The sequence below is a fragment of the Sinohyriopsis cumingii genome, chromosome 11, assembly GCF_028554795.1.
Source record: "Sinohyriopsis cumingii isolate HCF-2022 chromosome 11, ASM2855479v2, whole genome shotgun sequence".
Lineage (NCBI taxonomy): Eukaryota > Metazoa > Mollusca > Bivalvia > Unionida > Unionidae > Sinohyriopsis > Sinohyriopsis cumingii.
Window position 1 is genome coordinate 91,546,764 of NC_142971.1, and position 19,625 is coordinate 91,566,388.

The 19,625-nt window shown below is 33.9% G+C and overlaps 1 protein-coding gene across 2 annotated transcripts; it reads right to left on the reverse strand.

The window, feature by feature from the left end:
• Positions 1 to 1,460: 1,460 nt before the first annotated feature.
• LOC149788988 (polyglutamine-binding protein 1-like) lies at positions 1,461 to 19,073 on the reverse strand. 2 transcript variants are annotated; one of them, XM_089975143.1, is made up of 6 exons: positions 18,943 to 19,073; positions 14,527 to 14,824; positions 8,393 to 8,493; positions 7,350 to 7,459; positions 5,454 to 5,611; positions 1,461 to 3,220 (listed from the first exon to the last, which is right to left on the reverse strand). In XM_089975143.1, exons 1-6 carry the CDS (start codon positions 19,025 to 19,027, stop codon positions 3,076 to 3,078), a joined length of 897 nt encoding a protein of 298 aa, XP_089831269.1. In that variant the 5' UTR covers positions 19,028 to 19,073; the 3' UTR covers positions 1,461 to 3,075. The 2 variants fall into 2 exon arrangements, with proteins under 2 accessions (XP_089831269.1, XP_089831268.1); XM_089975142.1 differs by having other exon boundaries at positions 14,527 to 14,827.
• Between the last annotated feature and the right edge of the window lie 552 nt (positions 19,074 to 19,625).

Sequence of the window (19,625 nt, forward strand, 5' to 3'; positions counted from 1 at the left end):
TAATGCACTCTTTTAACTTTTGTGACAAAAGTATTGAAAACATAGTCTTCGAAGTACTATATTTGTTAATGCACACTTTTAACTTTTGTGACAAAAGTATTGAAAACATAGTCTTCGAAGTACTATATTTGTTAATGCACGCTTTTAACTTTTGTGACAAAAGTATTGAAAACAGTCTTCAAAGTACTATATTTGTTAATGCACACTTTTAACTTTTGTGGCAAAAGTATTGAAAACATAGTCTTCGAAGTACTATAATTGTTAATGCACACTTTTAACTTTTGTGACAAAAGTATTGAAAACATAGTCTTCGAAGTACTATATTTGTTAATGCACACTTTTAACTTTTGTGACAAAAGTACTGAAAACAGTCTTCAAAGTACTATATTTGTTAATGCACACTTTTAACTTTTGTGGCAAAAGTATTGAAAACAGTCTTCGAAGTACTATATTTGTTAATGCACACTTTTAACTTTTGTGACAAAAGTATTGAAAACATAGTCTTCGAAGTACTATATTTGTTAATGCACACTTTTAACTTTTGTGACAAAAGTATTGAAAATAGTCTTCAAAGTACTATATTTGTTAATGCACACTTTTAACTTTTGTGGCAAAAGTATTGAAAACATAGTCTTTGAAGTTCTATATTTGTTAATGCACACTTTTAACTTTTGTGACAAAAGTATTGAAAACAGTCTTCAAAGTACTATATTTGTTAATGCACACTTTTAACTTTTGTGACAAAAGTACTGAAAACATAGTCTTCGAAGTACTATATTTGTTAATGCACACTTTTAACTTTTGTGACAAAAGTATTGAAAACAGTCCCATTGTCAACAGATCTAAAGAACAGACTACAGTGATCCAACTTTTTAGTCCAACATGGAAAGATTACAATGATTTGGCCTGAATGAATCTGTTAACAATGTGGTGAAAATTAAAAGACTGTTTATAGTGAGTCGGTTCTTGTTTTAAAAAGGTGTTTACTGATGTTTATGAATATTTGTGGAAATTAACAGATCTTGACTGAAAATGCTACATCATCCATACAAATGCAGAGACATCACAGACATGTTTAGGGATACTGGGGATACATCATCCATAAAAAGCAGGTTAGAGTGACTTAGCTTGGTGCAGAGAACACAATCAAACTCGTATCAACCCACTGCGCAAATTTGATGCCAGTAGTTATTTTGGTGCAAAAGCTACACAGCAGACAGGTTGGAAATGCATATGAGATGCCCCATCTTTATATAACTGTTCATGGGAGTCATAAAATTTACTTGTACGCAAGCTTAAATGTTACATGTTCTAAGTAGGCCATGTCAACTGTATACAAACATGGAATTCAATACTGTGAAAGCAATCATATTTATAACCGGTTCTCAGTAATAAATGAAAAAAAGTGAAACCATTTACCAGTTGGTAATAATGACTACATTAACATTAAAAGAGGTGAAGAAGTATAATGAGGGGTTTTATTGTGAGGAAACATTGTGTACATTTATCATTTTGAATAGCTGATGTAATATATTGCATACTTCACTGGTGGCAGAAAATGTAAAAGTATAACAATTAATTTGCCTCCTGTAGTTGGAGTGAGTTCAACAAGTGTACGGTAAATACTTTGTTAAACTGTACAGTTTTCAAAATTCAATCCACTATACCTAACTTAACATGAGACTGAATTATGAGTATTTTGTCTGCTGTTAGAAATTGTGTACCAGTTTAAAATGAATGAAAGAATAACTAAAAAATGATGCTTTTTTATTTATTGGAAATGTTCTTTTTCCAATGAAATTAAATATAACATTGGCAATGACAACTTTTATTAATATTTAAGGCCACCAGTCCAAACAAAATTAAAAATTATACAACACAACAGCAATACATATCAGAGCATTTCAGTACCAAGTTAGACTGACGCTTACAAAGACTCATTGGAAACAACTTACACATTAGTATTTACATTAAAGTTGGAATAGATCTGATTAGTCAAGTATCCAGAAACTATTTTTGAAAAAGAAACTAAAGAATGTAAGACACATCTCAGATATCAGCAGTATTGCTCTGCAAAAGTGAATACTCTTTTTCTTCTGCAAAATATAATTGACAGAATGATGGAAGAAATTTTGATTCTAAAATCCAAATAATATCAAAAGATCACACCTAAAAGATATTCTATATTTAAAGTATCAAATGGGGAATCAGATACATTCATTTACAGGTGTTTAATAGTGTCTTCCATTTGCAATAATCAAGCTTTGAGTAGAACTTCCAGGACAGAGGCATCAAATTCATTTGCTTGGAGGGCCAGATTTGATATAGATGTACTTCACTTAGGCCATATGGATCACTAAGAAGAGACCTGGTCTGTGGGCTGGACCAATGAACCATATCCAGTCCGCAGGCTGCATGTCTGACGCCCCTGATCTAAGACGTGTTATTGCTTCTCTGAACATGAAATGGAGACCAATAGTAAAGTAATATTCAACATTCGACTGGAATTTAATGTATCTATAATGATAAGCTTTCATACAGTATATCCATAAACAATTACTGTAATAAGTTCTTTTGCAAATGTTGAATGAATTTAAATATTAATATAGGTGCTTTTATCTAATATGAGCTGTCCTTGTATTTTCCATGGTTTTGATAATTTATTGCAAACAATTAATCTTATTTAAATCCTCCACAACTATGAACTACTGATATAGTGAATTCTTTTGCATGACGCAACAAGGTGTAAAAGCATTTACTGTATTTTTACACTGCTACCACTTGTGAATACATATGTTCTACTGTACAAAACACTATCCTGCAATGTATTGGACCTTTAAATGATTTCCTATATTCCTGACTTGAGACCAAGATATTAAAGTGATAATCAGTTCAGTGGAAAACATAAGGTGTGGCAGGATAATGTCAGATTGAGAATGTACATCTGAAACTAGTGGTCCCTCTCACAACAATTATGTCTCTAAATAGAGATGTAACCAGTCTATTTTTCCCAACAATGCACGTTTCCAGATCATCAAATAAATGGATATCATCTAAAACCAAAATAGATAGGAGCTAATTCTTTTGCATCTGTTTGTTGGCCCTAAGTACATCTCCAGGACTTGGGTATGGTCTCTGCTGAAACAATGGCCCCGAGGCTGTTGTATCCACACCAGTTTTTGCTTCTCCGCGTCTATCAAGCCCAGTAGACCACGACCCTCTAAAATAAAAATAAAAAGCAGTGTTAAAATAAACATGTTATACTACAAGTCATACTTGTCATGTAGGTGTTCAAACTATTTTTACAAAATGGGTGAAGTTTTTTTAGAATATGATTAAACATACCTTTAAATGTTGATTAACTTTCTTTAAATCTCCATACATCCATATTCCTTTGAAGGTTATTAGATACACATCCCAAATAAATACATATGGCATAATCAATGTTCATGTACATGGACATTTTTGGATGAGATCACCTGATTTTGTTATCTAGTACAACCCGGACCGACTTGCACACCGTGATGTCAAAATGAAAGCTGCATGTGGTGAAATAAATTCATACTATCCTGTTATCTGTTATGATTAGACCTAACATCTTCTTACCTTGACCCAGTTTAATGCCTGACACAACTGTAAAAGTCCAATGCAATCAATAATTTTCATCTGTAAGTTTTTGGAACAATTGGGACTGAACAGACTTTGGTGAAACTATATTAGACCAATATCTGAGTAAATGTACCTACATGACCATGTTAACATACACTGTGATACTACTGTATATCACCTTTATATATATAAAAAAAATCACACCCAAGAAATATTTTCGAGGATTAATTCTGGTAGAAGGAAACGTACAAACAAATGGGCAATTCTGCAGCCTCAGTAAAATGGATAAAATACTGCCTCGTTATTACCTACCAACTTCTAAGTAAATTACTGTCTCCTTTTCCAGGTGAGCCATCTACTTTTAGAACACTAATACTATTTTTGTTATAGTGTTGCAGCGATTTGTACTTTTAATTCTGAACTGGCTACTTCAAAAGATAATTAGAAGACAGATACATACTTAAAATGCTTGCTTTACGGCAGGGTAAGAAAGTAACGATCAGTAAAAATTCCTATATTTACGACCATTGTTTAATTAGTGTGATAACTGCTATATTTACTACCGTTGTTTAATTAGTGTGATAATTCCTATATTTATGACTGTTGTTTAATTAGTGTGATTTCATTAAGCAACAAAGTCCATGCTGGACTCAACTATTTTGGCAAAATGACTTACTTGGTGAAAAATGTGAGAAATAAGTGTAAAAAGTTCAAATTTATAATGTTCAAAATAGGCTTTTTAAACTTTTGTTTCTGTCAAATAATGTTTCGTTGGATGAAATATCAAACAAAATGATTAATTTTAATAGCAACAGTCCCAGTAATGTCTAATGAATCTTAATTCACTTCAAATTGGACTATACAAATTAAATTTTTCACTTGTTTTTCAAGGATCATGTGTCAGTGTTCAATTTGATTTCTAAAGATAGCAATGTAATTTCTAGCATTTGTAATCATCAAATTGGCACAAAAACTGACCAGAGAGTTAAAAAAAGAAAATGATTTATAAAAAGACTCTTTCCACATATTCTTTGAAGAGAATACTGACACTAAATCGACATTTGTCATAGATTACTGCATTATTTTGAAACAAAAGGGGATGCAGGGGAATCACATGAAATCAAAAAATGTGAAATGAACTTTGCTTCAGCAATGTTTAGGCAAAATCAGACTGGTGTGCAGTCTGAAGAAAATCATATTACAACATGCCTAAAGTGAGGGTGGGCTTGAGATGCAACTTTTATTTAAAACAAAACTTTCTTGCTATGCAATCTGATTGATGCTATAATGAAATTTATCTATTGCACTAATTTATTTCTGATGTAAAATAAATTAAAAACTACACAAACTTCCTTGATAATTAAACCAAATCACAAAATATCACTCAAATGATTTTCTCAATTCTCAAGAGTTCCCTTGCTTGCAATCTCTTAAACATGAACAATCAGAATTTCAAACAAACAAGCATTAGGCTCAAAACACTCAGAGCAGTGCAGATGCCTAAGTATATCAAAAATCACCGTATGCATCAAATTCTTGATGTAAGCTGGTTTCAAACATAGTTACCTAAGAAATCTGCTATATTTTAAAAGCAGACTCCATATAATTATCCATGTCAAGTATTTATGAAATAATACTGATGGGACAAATCAATGTGATTTTAAAAATAGTTTATTGGAGAAAATGGCAATCGACTTATACGTATAAAAAAGGGGGTGGGGGCACTGAGTATCTTAATCATTCTTAACATTTACTTACAATGTGAGTAGTCTTCTGGTTTTGGACATTTTCACTGCTGGCTGCCTAAATTAAAATCTGGTCAAGATACACCTTGCTGATCTTACCTTGGGACATCTGAGTAGGCAGCTGGATCCATGGGGTCTAGATCAGCTTTCTTTCTCTTGTCTCTGTCTCTGTCCCTTCCCCTGCCCCTTCTATCTTGCCTTCGTCGCCTGTCACGCTCATATTCATCTTCAGAGTCCGATAATGAGCTGATACTGCTCTAGAACATACCAGAATAAAAGTGTTCATTTGCACTGTAATAAATAAGTGTTCTTTGCACCGTAACAAGTGTTCATTTGTACTATAATAACAGTTCATTTACACTATTATAGTAATGATTAAATACACTATAACAGTAGTGTTCATTTACACTGTAATAATAGTGTTCATTTACAATGTAATAATAGTGTTCATTTACAACATAATAATATTGTTAATTTGCACCATAATATTGCTCATTTGCACTGTAATATCTGTGTTCATTTACACTGTAATACCAGTGTTCATTTGCAATGTAATACCAATGTCCATTGGCACTGTAATACCAGTGTTAATTTGCAATGCAATACCAATGTCCATTGGCACTGTAATACCAGTGTTCATTTGCACTGTAATAATAGTGTTCATTTGCACTGTAATAATAGTGTTCATTTACACTGTAATAATAGTGTTCATTTACACTGTAATAATAGTGTTCATTTACACTGTTATAAGTTTATTTGCACTGTAATAATAGTGTTCATTTGTACTGTAATAATATTGCTCATTTGTACCATAATAATAGTGTTCATCTGCACCATAACAAGTGTTCATTTTCAATATAATAGCAGTGTTCATTTGTACTGTAATAAGTGTTCATTTGCACTGTAATACTAGTGCTCATTTGCACTGTAATAACTTAATTTGCTGCACTGTAATAACGGTTAATTTGCACTGTAATAATTGTGCTCATTTGCACAGTAGGTTCATATCACAACAAAATTAATGTATGAAAGTATACAACTATTGGAATGATAAAGCAATATATTAACATTTACCTACTTGTCCATAAGCATTTTTTAAAGCTCCATCCGTATTGATTACCTCCCTTTAAATAACTCGTGGACACTCCTGCTAGGTATGTGTTAAATTAGCTACTGTTTAGCCCTGATATCTGATAATTGCAATTGCAAGCCGTAAGCTTTGTATTAAAGTTCTTATAAGATTTCTCTAAAATAACTCTTGCACTTGACTTTATCTTTTTATATCAGTCATTAACAAAGGCATGAAAATAAAATTTCAAATCATATAATTATGCCCATCATTGCATCAAATTCTTATTATCAGGTTCAAAAATCCAGTTATATCCTGCAGATTTTCTAATGACAAGATAACTGTAAAAAAACACCTTTGTATCATGATATTTTTAATCAATAACAAGAACTGTATTTTTAATGCTACCTTTACATTCACCAAGGAATCTAAGAAACATCTGCAAAAGTAGTCATAGCATGAAACTTGAGAATTAGTTAAGGTAATAAAAGTTTCTGCAAAAAAGTTTGGCCTCTTTCAAAATAAAATGCTTAAGTAAAGAAAGAGTATAACCCTGTAATATGCTTCTGCTGAAAATACACTGAAAATAAATTTTTCTGGATACTACTGGATGCTGATACTCATATTTGAAAGAATGTGTATGCCTGTCCATCCATATACTCTGGAGTTATTGTTCCAAGGTCATTTCAGAAGACTGTCACACTAGGTAATGACCCAATCAAGTATTAATGGGGAAATAAAAAGAAAAGTAAATATGAACCTAAATCGCATGGACATCTGATCCAAATATGATTTCAATCTATCAAGTCTTTGTAACAATACTCACAATGCAAATGGAATATCAATATAAACAGCTAGCAAAATGTAAATAAATCTAAATGCCCTCTATATCATAGGACTTGAACAGAATGAAACGGAATACCAACCGAATCACTGTCACTTTTATCTCCATTTATTCTTCTATCATCATCATCTTCATCACTGTCATCACTGTCAGACTCCAACTTATCAATTTTGCCAATTGTGCCAAGAAGAGCTTGAATTCAAAAGAAATTACTGAATTTTACTAATGTTTTCAAAGTCAATACACAAACTGGACAATACATTCAGGTTCAGCCTAGACTATCAAAGTAGCAAATAAACAATTAGTGCCATTATATTTGACCTCCATATTTTTAAAATTATTTTACACTAATTGACAACTGTTTCATAAATTTATTCAGCAGATAAGCTATCCTTATTTGAGGTTAAGTGAGATAAATTTATTAAAACTCAAATGGTAAATTCGGTCATCATACTGCAAAAGAATGATCTGTGATGCATTTAGATTATCTCCACAACCAATTATAAAACCTACAAAAAATATTATGCAAAGTTATATTTATTATGCCTTGATCCAAATGTTTTTTTTCAGATACAAGATTATTTTTCACTTTGGAACCTATTCAGAAATGCCAGTTTTTTTTTTTTTTTACACCAAAATAACTTTGCCACATTTTAACCAGCATAGCACAGCAATCATAATAATATGAAAAATGGCAGTTTGTCATTTTGAAAAGAAAATGAATGTCATTAGAAACTGGAAGCTGTGAACTTCCCCACTAAGTTTACTTCAAACTCACATGATGATACAAAAGCAAATGTTCTCTCCCTTTAACACTACCAACAATGGAAAATGTGACTTTGATAAACGCATTTCCATTTAGTTACAAACTAATAAAAATGAAACAAAATGATGACATGATAACTGAAATGAAAGCATGATGTAAAAAATAATTCTGAATATGTTTCAAATGTAAATTAAATGAAGCTTTCAGAGTTTGTACATATATTCATGCTAATGTATTTAAAGTCAAAGCAACTGCTTTTTCAAGTTTTGTTTTTAGCATTTTTTTGCTGAGAAGCATTTAGATCTCCCTCCTCTCCCCAAAAGTAAATGCCAAGTCTGACTTGACCTCTAATAATTTACCTTGTATTTTCTCTGCTGGCTGTGAAATATTGACCAATGGGTGAAGAGGTGACAGCCATGAAACTTCATCTGTCTGTGTATTCCAGTAGTAATATCTGTTACTGAAGAAACGAATGAAAAATAGAACACTGTAATGTCCCCAAATATCAGGACAATAACAAATAATTTCTCAGTCCTGAGATTCTGAACCAGATCTGAATGAAATTCTCCATTTTCTCACAGATGTGCCTTATTTCCCCTATGATGCTCCCATTTTTAAATCTTTGGCCAACCATGGCCAATCTTCAGAATGGTTGTACTTGTTATCGGGTTTAATGCCATTATTCAACACAAAATAGACTATACATGGTGGCCAGTATAACTGGTGGAGGAAGAATCCAGGAAAACCCCAGAAAAATACCAATGACCCACGGGAAGCTACTGGCAAGTTTTCCCACATTGGCCAAGCCCAAGACTTGAACTCGTGCAGACAGAGGTGAGATGGCAGTGATCCATAACGGAGAGCGCTTTAGACCATTCAGCCACTTGGGGTCCCTACGATACATTTTACGGTCTGGTCTGTTCAAACTAAATGAAAAATATTTCAATATGTTTGATCTGAGCAGTTAGCTTTCTTCCAAATGACATGTGCTTTAGACCACTCAACCACTCGGGGCTCCTGTATGGAATTGCTAATGGCTAGACTTGGAAATAACTAATTAACAGTTAATTATTCTCTGATATGACTGAAATTGATGTTCTATGGAATGTGTATATAAGCACCTGGAAATAAATGATCTCTCATTGTTGTTTTAACAGTGTGTAAATCGGCATCTGTATAAATCATAAAAAGTAATGAAAGCTTTCTCATTTTTATAACTGTAGAATACTGTCCAATCATTAATATGCAATAATAATCATAATATTATAATATTAATAACTAGTGCTATTTCACTGCATGTGATTTCGACTAGAGTACTGCAGTATCAATAAATACGTTTTAAAAGATTTAAGAAAAGTACTTTGACTCACCAAAAAATGAGTCGGCAAAATCTGTTTTAATTTTGTGTTAAATGGACTTGAGCTGAAACTGACACTAATACCGACAAAAGGCAAAAAATAGATGAAAATGAGAGCTCAACTGAAGATAACATAGAACTCAAACTCAGAATGTATATTTAATACTGACTCTGTCTCAAGTATGGTGAAGGATGCCGTGGTTCATTCCAGTGAGCATTGCGAATCATATCCATGCCTGTAGCTCAGTGAATTTTCAGGTCAGCATCATTAATTGTAGCTAGAAGTAACTATTTTGTTTTGTGCACAAAACATTTCAACACTATTGAATCGACAAAGAGCATAACACATTTTATTAAATGCATACTAAAACAGCATGGTCTGTTTATAGACATTTTTTGATACACCATGACCTGTGAAGAGTCTGTTTGTTTATTAATGAGTGATCTGCTTTTCTATTCAGCTATATTCAGCAATAATGTAGTTGCCTCCCTTTGATTTATTTGCAGGATCAAATATGGACTCTCCAGAACTCAGAACGAATAAGGCAGATTACTTATTAACAGATCAGTCTTTCTCAGCATGCATTGAATGAATGGTGTTGCACTGTATATTACAATGAATTGTTTCAATCATTCACGCATGGAACAAGTTCTGTAATTTTAGCTACATTTCAAGATGCTGATGTTAAAATTCAATGAGAAACAGATATAAATATCATTCAGGATGCTGTGTGGAATGAACTATAGTAAAAATGGCAACAGAACTAGGAATGTGAGAAATTAAAGACCTCAGTAGGAGAAGCTCTTCTCATGGTTTAAAAAGTGTAATTAGTTTGTGCATTAAAAGCAGTGTGTGTATTGTATCGTATAAGATAGAATCCTTTCACTTAAATGGAAATACTAACTTTTATTGGTACCCAGCTCAAACTAATGACATACACTTTAAACTCAGCCTCAACATGTCAGAGCGAGCCTGTAACTCCTGCCAGACATAAAATATCCAATCTACCATCTTCTGCATATCATCTTGTATGTAAGACAGCCATTTGCACTGGTGGAAAGCTCTGAATAGCATACTGCTATAAAAAATATCAAGAGGCTGCAGTCTGATTCTTTTGCTTCACTTATTACAGTATCATTAAGGCTCAAATGAAAAAGTCAAGAACAAAAACAGCAAGAGCATGCTCTTTGTGTGTCTATAACCATATTTCAGTTTTATAAAGAACTTGAATGATGAAACCTTTGGGGTATTCCAACTTCAAGGCTATTTTTCCTTTAAAGATGATCACTGGGCCAAGGGTGCTAGCTGCTGTATATTCAAGTGTCAGATTTCCCCACCTGAGGATCAAAATGGGACCTTCTGTGATCCTGACCTGTCAAAAATTCTACCAGGAACTAAATCAAAATAGACTGGAGTCTTGTCTGTATTCCCAACGAGTTTGTCCTTGTAACCACATCATGTAATTTCTTCATACAGATTTAAAATATTGTCAGGAAGGTGAAGAATTTTAAAAATTGAAGTTCTACATCTGAGTGAGAATTCATTTCTCTTGAAATATTCATGAACCCATCCTCATATGGTAATTAAAACTGGTGTCAAAGTGCTATTTCAACTGTTATAGGAACATGGTGGTCCCACATGTATAGAATCCATAATGCAGTTTATTGTTCTTTTTTCCAGTGAGGAGCTGGATGATCAGCGCCATGTATATATAGATCATGTATGAGTTCACTTAACAGATGATGAAAATACATTGTGGTTTACCAATTGTATGCTGATGACACCCAAATATACAAATCTAGCCACCCAAATGAAGTTGATGCTACCTTTCAAGGTGTAGAGAGGTGCATTTCTGATGTGAAATCATGGATGACTTGTAACAAGCTGCAGATGAATGATGATAAAACTGAAGCCATTCTGATCACAACACAAAGACTTTCTCATTCACATTCTTTACCTAAAACAATAAATATCAGCAACGCCAACATTAAATTCACACAATCAGTACGAAACATAGGTGTTACTCTGGACAGTACTCTCACATTGCACCAACATGTCATGAACATATGCAAGGCTGCACATCTTGAGCTGAGACGCATCAGCTCCATTCGCAAATATCTTTCAGTTGATGCCACTAAAACACTTGTGTGTTCATTAGTACTTTCAAGACTGGACTATTGTAACTCAATTCTGTCTGGTTGAGCTCAATATCTACTCCAAAAAACAGCTGCTCGGATCATACTAAGAGTACCACGCCCCTCTTCTGGCAATTGTACACTCATTATTCCAAGTATGAAAACAAAGCCATATGGACTGCGTTCTTTTACATACCAGGGACCAGCAACGTGGAATGAACTGCCCACTGATTTAAGACACAATGACACAGTGATCACATTCAAGAGTGCTCTCAAAACTCACTTATTTTGACTGCAAGAAAAAACTTAAATACCTAATAATGTTTCCTACCTTAAATATTCTCAGGATGTTTTTTTTCTCTGTTTTCTAATTTCATGGTGTTTGTGTCTGTAATCATATCATTATATGTTTTTTTATCTATAGGTGTTGTCTAATGTTGTAAAGCGCTTAGAGCTTCTAAAGATTAGGCGCTATACAAAGTCCTCATTATTATTATTATTAAATGTTTGATAAGTTTGTGAACAGAGGCAACGTTCCTTTGAAGTTAGATTTTACTTTAAAGCATGATCATTTCAGTTGTTGGAATAGTGTTCAAGTATAATTCCTTTTTGAAGCCGATTTAGGAAGCAATTAGCTATCAGCAAAGCCAACAAAATGAAATGTCAGGACTGTTGGTTGACGGAGTTTTACTTGGTGAAGCATGCCAGCAAAAAAACAACAACAGATAAGGTGGGGGTGGGGCTATTAATTCTTTGCCCATACTGCAAACAACACACTGACATAAATAAATTTGGTTCTGACCAGAATTCACTTGGAGAATCCAGCAGCAGCTTCAGCAACAGAACCATCTAGTCCCTAGTGAATGTTGTGATGAACACTAATGGCACTTGCATTACATTCAAAACCATGTGAACCCTATTGAATTTATATTAGAATTATAGCTATTGCAATGTTGTGTGACAATATTAAGAATGGGGAAATTTTGTATATGTGGTAATTGGAGGCCGGGCTTGTGGAATTTTAGTCAGGGCTTGTAAGTTTATTTAAGTCACCAGCCATGGACCTTTGTTAAAAAAAAAATAATCTTGGAGCACTGCACATAATCAAATATCATCAATCAAATGGAACTTTCACCATATCTTATTAGTTTTGTTTTTTCTTCCTTTGTAAGTTCATTTTAATCACAGATCTGTTTTCCTAAACATGAAGGCAGATTTTGCCAACTCTTTTCTGTGAGTCAATATACTTTTCAGTTGTTACTTAAAACATTTATACTGATACTGTAGTGCCATGTAGTATACTTAAATGGCATTTATTATGGCAAATCGATGTTTTGACAATACTGTCAGAATTAGACAATGAGAATGCTTTGATTACATTAATGATTCGTATTTGTGTCATCACCAATTCAATTTAAACATCACAAGATAACTGCAATGATAGGGATTAACATTTAATTAGTCAAACTAGCTTCTTGCCTAATTAGTTAATATAGCCTTTAGCTATTTTGCAGATTGGCCATGACTGACCAAAATACGAAAAAGGTGCATGTCCTAGGGAAAAATGAGGCACAGCAATGAGACTCATAATAGGGAGACACTGATGTCCTTGGAGAATTTCATGCATATTTGACCCGGAAAATTGATTCATTGAGATCCCTGTAAACCTTCAATGCTTTTATTGCCAGATACATTGTCTCATATAGATATTCACTGTCATCTTAAAAGGATTTTATGACCTACTGTGACTATAGTCACTGCTAGCTCCAACAAAAACGTGAATGGACATTCATTAATGAAAACCTATAGGCATCTTTTTTGGTTTTGTTTCTGATGAAAAAGTGTGCCTTGAAGTATACATATTGTCAAGATTTGGGAGACATAGGACAAAATATTGCAGGAAACCCATGTGCTCCTGCAATGAATGTGCAACACTGCAGTTATCATATTGATTTAACCCTTTACCTCATACATCATAGTGATAAAGTGCAGCGCGCTATAAATAGAACACCCGTTACCTGGTTGACAGCATATGCATAGGCCTGCCTGTTAACTGTTAAGCAATGTAGTGTATGTTATGTTTAACAGCAATTTTAACCATTTTACATTTTTGGTACACATTTTCGATATGTGGAAAAATTTAAGAGTAAAGTTCGATTGTTATAGCTGTGTAATTATTTTTCACGGAAGAATTTTTATGTGCTTTAAAATCTTGAGAGAACTTGTTCACCGTCATGTCAGTGAGGCCGCGTGACCAACCGTGGCTGCCATTTCTCATACTCGAAATTTACAAGTTTTTCGTCTGCGTCTGTATCACCAAGCCATCTGAATTTGATAATTTATAAAAACTAATTGCTACCTACATCAATATCAGAGCATTTACCTAAGTTATTGAATCTTTCATAGTTGTGATTCTAATCGTGAAAACTTCGTAAGTACTGAATGAAATCTGCAAACGCCATTTTGGAGAGTGGAGATTACGACCCAGTTACTTTAAATAGCAGATATCGACCAGTGCATGAACAGTGACCATGTGATCTGACATAATTGTCAGTTGCAGAAATGAATGTAGTATCTAATATGGGGGTTTTCCGCGAAGGTGGCCCTATGAAAACCAACTCAAAATGGCTGATGTTTACAGCAGGCATCAAAAGGTGCTTACATGCAAATGGAGTAGAGATGCCTGCATGAGGTAACAGGTTAATTAGCTATGCCACAAGCCAGCAACTTGATTTCCTTCAGCAAATTTCTTGATCACAAGCTGTTTTTATTGCCATATAATGACAACACTTTCAATTAATCCTTGTGCTAATTAGTATCAGAGTACTAGTAAAGAATTCAACCTAAAAAAAATTATTTTGCATCAGCTGTACTTGACAATTCTTTCCAAATACTATAAAATATATATTTCCCAATTTTGTTTAAACCAACTGTAAGTGCTACATTTTTCAAAACACTGCTTCACTGAACATGCCAATATTCTAATCAAAGTGATCTTACGTGGCCGGGTCAGCAACTTCCTTCCACCCAGGAGGTAATGGATACTTCTGCAACATCCTGTCTCTCCTTTTTATCATATCTGCATCAGGCTCCCATTTACACATTCCCCATCTCTGCTTGCAGTAGTCCACACACTCATGGTAAGGGTTGATTCGATTTGGGCAAGACACTATCTCATGAATGAGAATATCAGAAGAGATAGAGTCATCATCTTCTGAATCCTTGTCCTCCTCCCCATCTTCCACAGGTTCATCTTTATTAGGGTCATCGTAATCCTCAGCAAAAACTTCCTCAACTTCTACTGTAAAAATAACAAATAGTTAAATTGATAAGCAAGCTCCTAAGGAAATGCATATCAAAATCTACATTAATCTTTGAGTCCTGATAAAACATTTTTGTATTTTTTCTCTCCAGACTTGGTAAGAAGTTAAATAATACTATGCTGAAAACCCTAAACATAAAAAAATAACATATTAAAAGTCACATCAAGCACATACAAATGTAACCTGAAATATTTCTATGTAGATAAAATTATTAAATATTTAGAATGTTCATTACAGTTGTTGTTGTTGTTGTGGGGTTTAACGCCATTTTTCAGCACATGATAGGCTATACATGGCAGCCAATATTATTGGAGGAGGAAGAACCCGGGAAAATACCAGAAAGAACCACTGACCCACGAGAAGCTACTGGCAAGCTTTCTCATATACCCACATTGGCTGAATCCAAGACTCGAACCCATGCAGACAGAGGTGAGATGGCAGTGACCCATAACGGAGAGCGCTTTAGACCACTCGGCCACTTGGGGCCCCATTCATTACAGTAGTTCCACTTTAATGAGCAAGAAACAGAGGTCTCGCAGGGATTTTAAAACTAGGAGTCCAGGACTCCCATTTTGGTAAAAATAGGAGTCCCACCATCAAAAGCTGCAGTCCCATCAATCCTACAGAATCAACACAAATGTGAGTGCATCTATTTTAAGATGGAGAGCTTTTTTAATGTAATCACTCACTTTAATATAGCTTCTTTACAACAGTCCATTGACAGAATTGCAAATTTATGGTTTATTTATTTGTCTACAACCTTGTAGTAATTTTAGCCAATGGTTACATAGTATCTGATTTGCTGTTTTTCCCTGCAAATACGTGTCAAGTCAGAAAACAGCTTAGACCTTAAAGCGCATCTCGCGAATTCCACAACATAGCATTGTCCCATACGTTTCCGACCTACATAATTTGCATTTTGAAGAAAAATCTTTAATAAAATAATACTTTGGCTTTGCTTTCAATGATTTGTATATTTTTCTGAAAATATCTGCCAGATGATTTACGAAAACAGACAATCTAATAAACAGGTACATCCCAGACTTAGCGAAGTCTGCCATTATTTCCTGTTAGGCCTACTGGTTCACTAACAGTTTCAAACTAATTTTATGACGAAATAGTGTACATGAGGCAGTTAATATATATCCAGATCACCGATTTTGATCTTAAAATACATGTTTGTATGTTTTATCATCAAAGGATATCATGCAGGAAATTGATAGTTGCTACCTTACTCAGACAAGGGTTAATGGTCAATCAGCTATCAAAATATATGCTTATGAATGGGCAAGAGTTTGTTTGTCAACGTAATTGATATTAAAGTTAGGCCTGGCTACTTATGCATTGATGAATACATATTGATACAACACTAGAAGCAGGCTAAGGTGAGGGGCATTTGAAGAAAAAAGTATGGTCAGTCAAACTACCTCTTAAATAGCTCTTGTTCATCCATCAGAGTGATACTGAATTTTGTCAATCCAAGTAAGGATATATTCCAAATACTAAGCTAGGCATCACACACTTTCTTACACTTAGCTACTGTCCTATCCGAACTATTAATTATAGCAGCTTTAGCACTACTCTGAATATCGTTACAATCTTCGTAAGTTTGCCGTTTAACCCCAAAATACTTATCCAAATTTACGAATGGCATTTTGTCTAAGTCTCAACATGTTTTGATTCTTGTGCACTACTTATTCCGATACATTCAGAAATGAACACAATAACGAAAGATAAAGTTGTTTATTTGATGTACTTATATAAATGACCACATGTACATCTCTGGGTCTTTCTGACTCTGAATTCAATCACTGTAAATATCAGTAATTTTTCCAACCTGGACGCCAGTCAAAGCCTTTGAACTGGCCGCCCAGCTATTGCATCATGTTCTTTTTGATGTACTCTTATAATGGCAACATGTATGTACATCAAGGGGTCTTTCAGTCACTGAATTCTGTCCTTGTAAATATCAGCACAGCTAATTGATCAACACATTTTCCCACAAAGCAGGTGACTGAAGCAGGACTGGCAAGTCTTTGAATTCTGCCACACACCTATTATATGCGTACAGAGGACTCCCGCCTCAGAGATTTTCTGCATCCCAGTTAAAAAATTAGCATCCAAATACGTGTAATTAAGCGTTTCCGAGATCTCTGAAGAAAGAATAGGTACGGAGATGTGTCATATCAGTTGTAACATTCCAACAGTGACACTAATCATGCCCCTCATGTACAGAGAGCTGTATTTACTCTTGGGTATTTTATTTTGAATGCACATTGTAAAATAGGCTTTACAAAGGTTGAACAAAAATAATTCAACCTCCAGTTTTGGGTAAGACATTAGGATTTTCTTCCTTAAAAAAACAAAGGGACCATTTTCAATACTGCAGAAAAACAAAATCGCAACATAGATCTTATTAGTTATTCTTTGCAATCAAAATATTAACACTTTTCCTAAACATCAAATTCACCTACCCGGTAATTTCTCATTTAATTGTATCTGCCACAGCTTTCAGTGAAAGAAAAAGTATGTGTAACCTCCCTAATCTTAAAGTTTCTTTTTCAAAATCTAAACAAATATTAACGTAATACTGGCATTAACAGGCACACATATCACATGTTGGCAAAAATTCATCTTATCCTCATATATCTTGATCCATGTATGCCAAGTGGGAGTGAAGCAGTGGTTCAAACTTTACAAGTACTGTATATCAAAAGTTTTGTGGAACTAACTACATGTACCACGAATGCCTGGGCAAGAGAATGCAACTCAAAAGTAAAATATGTCCAGAAGGAACAAATTCTTCTATTATGTATACTGTACACATGCGAAGAAAACTGTTTTAGCATTGTTAATTTAAGTTTCAGGACTTTCAAAATTGTTGACACTTGCCACAGATTTTTTTATGGTTAGAATATTAAACACAATTTATGTAGCTCCCAGATTTTGATGAAATTTATTATGAAAACAAAATGAGTACTGTAACGAACATTTAAATAAGAATACATTTTTGTGAAAATTAGAATTGGAAATTGGTACATGAATATCTGTTGTATCATTTATAGATTACCAAACAGTGAGACAACCCCTGTGACATGTAGTCACTTACTGACCATACTATGTACATATACATTAACGATAGTCCTGTGAAGCTGGAAACCCAAAAGCAACCATGGAAAATTATGCAGCGCTGCTGTATGGGTACACTCGAAGTTGTGTTCTCAGGACAGAAAAAAGGCACAATGTAAACTGTGTCAATCTCAAATATCACACATCTAATCTGATAAACCATCTGAAGCACAATCACCATTATTTCATCAAATACACAAACTAACATCTTAGTTTTCATATCTATTCTCCCTGAATTTGGCTGGAATGCAATGAAAACCAGGAACGCTGAAATTGGTTAAAAGGATGATAAGTATCTTGAACGAGATGAAACAATCTAAACACTTTATTCAAAATTAATGTTTTTATTCATTTTCTAAAAGAAACAGACTTCATCTTTATCAGATTTCGGCATTCACAACTTCCATCACATTCCAGCCAACTGAAATGGAGGCCAATGGAACATGAAAACACATACATTTGCTTGTGTAAGAATTTGAATTTATTAGAAAAAAGACAGCAAAGTAAGTAAATTCAGACTGAAAAACAGTATAACTTTAATTTGTAGAAAATTGTTGATATGGGCTGCCAAGTGTGTAAGATATTTATGAAATTTTCACTTCTACTTTGACGTTAGTCGACATCGGAACACGCTACACAGCGCCGTTATTTATGCAGCAAGACCTCGACCCCCAAAACATAAATATCAGGGTCGATGTCTTATATTGTAGGACTAATATTGTAGAACTGTAGAGGGCTCTTGTTAGCTAATGACAAAATTGTCATATAAAACAATTAACTCATTATGCCAAAATTAAATACCGTCTCAACAAAAAGTAAAGCAGAATCACCAACAAAAGAACAGCATTGAATGCGATGTCTGCATTTAAACGAAGTTTGAAAGCTGGGAATTTGTGATTCTCCACCCCATCGACCATAGCATGTGCCTATATTTCCCAGATTTATACATGAATGTAAATGAAACCTGTAGTAGGAGTCTGCTTTGGTTCTTCCTTTGAAACTATTCCTCGCTTTTGTAATCTTGCTAATAAAGCAGCTGGAAGTGGCATTTTTTCTTTTTGCACAAATGATTAATATGAGGGATAACGAAAGCCACGAGGGATATCCGAATATAAAACAGGATAAGTCTTGAACCAAAGCAAAATTTGAAGCGAAATAATATGTTAACAAAAATCACAATCCGATCCTTCAAGTAATGGCCAAGAAACTGCCATTTTACTAACTGTTCATTGCATAAAGATATAACGTTTTTCGAAATATAAAACTCAGTTTAATTGCAATAGACACTAAATGATAAACACATACTATATAGCTTGAAAAAAAGAAGAAGAAGAAAAAACAGGCCTGATTTGTTTATGTACATGTGTGTGCTTCAGAGTGTCTAAGACCATTTTAAATATTCGCACGAAGTTTCTTCATATTGAAGTATTAAATATTCTCTAGAACTGGTACATGTCCCTCTAGAGCACTGCAGTAGTCCATGGTACCATTAAACTTTCGAACGAGGGATGTTAAAAGAGTGTATTTTGCATTTGACACTCAGGTGCGATCTAAAAGTACACGCAATCAGAAAAACAGAAGCAACAACAAAAACAAAGCCAAAAAAAAAAACAAAAAAAAAACGTTTAAATATATTATTGCTGAAGG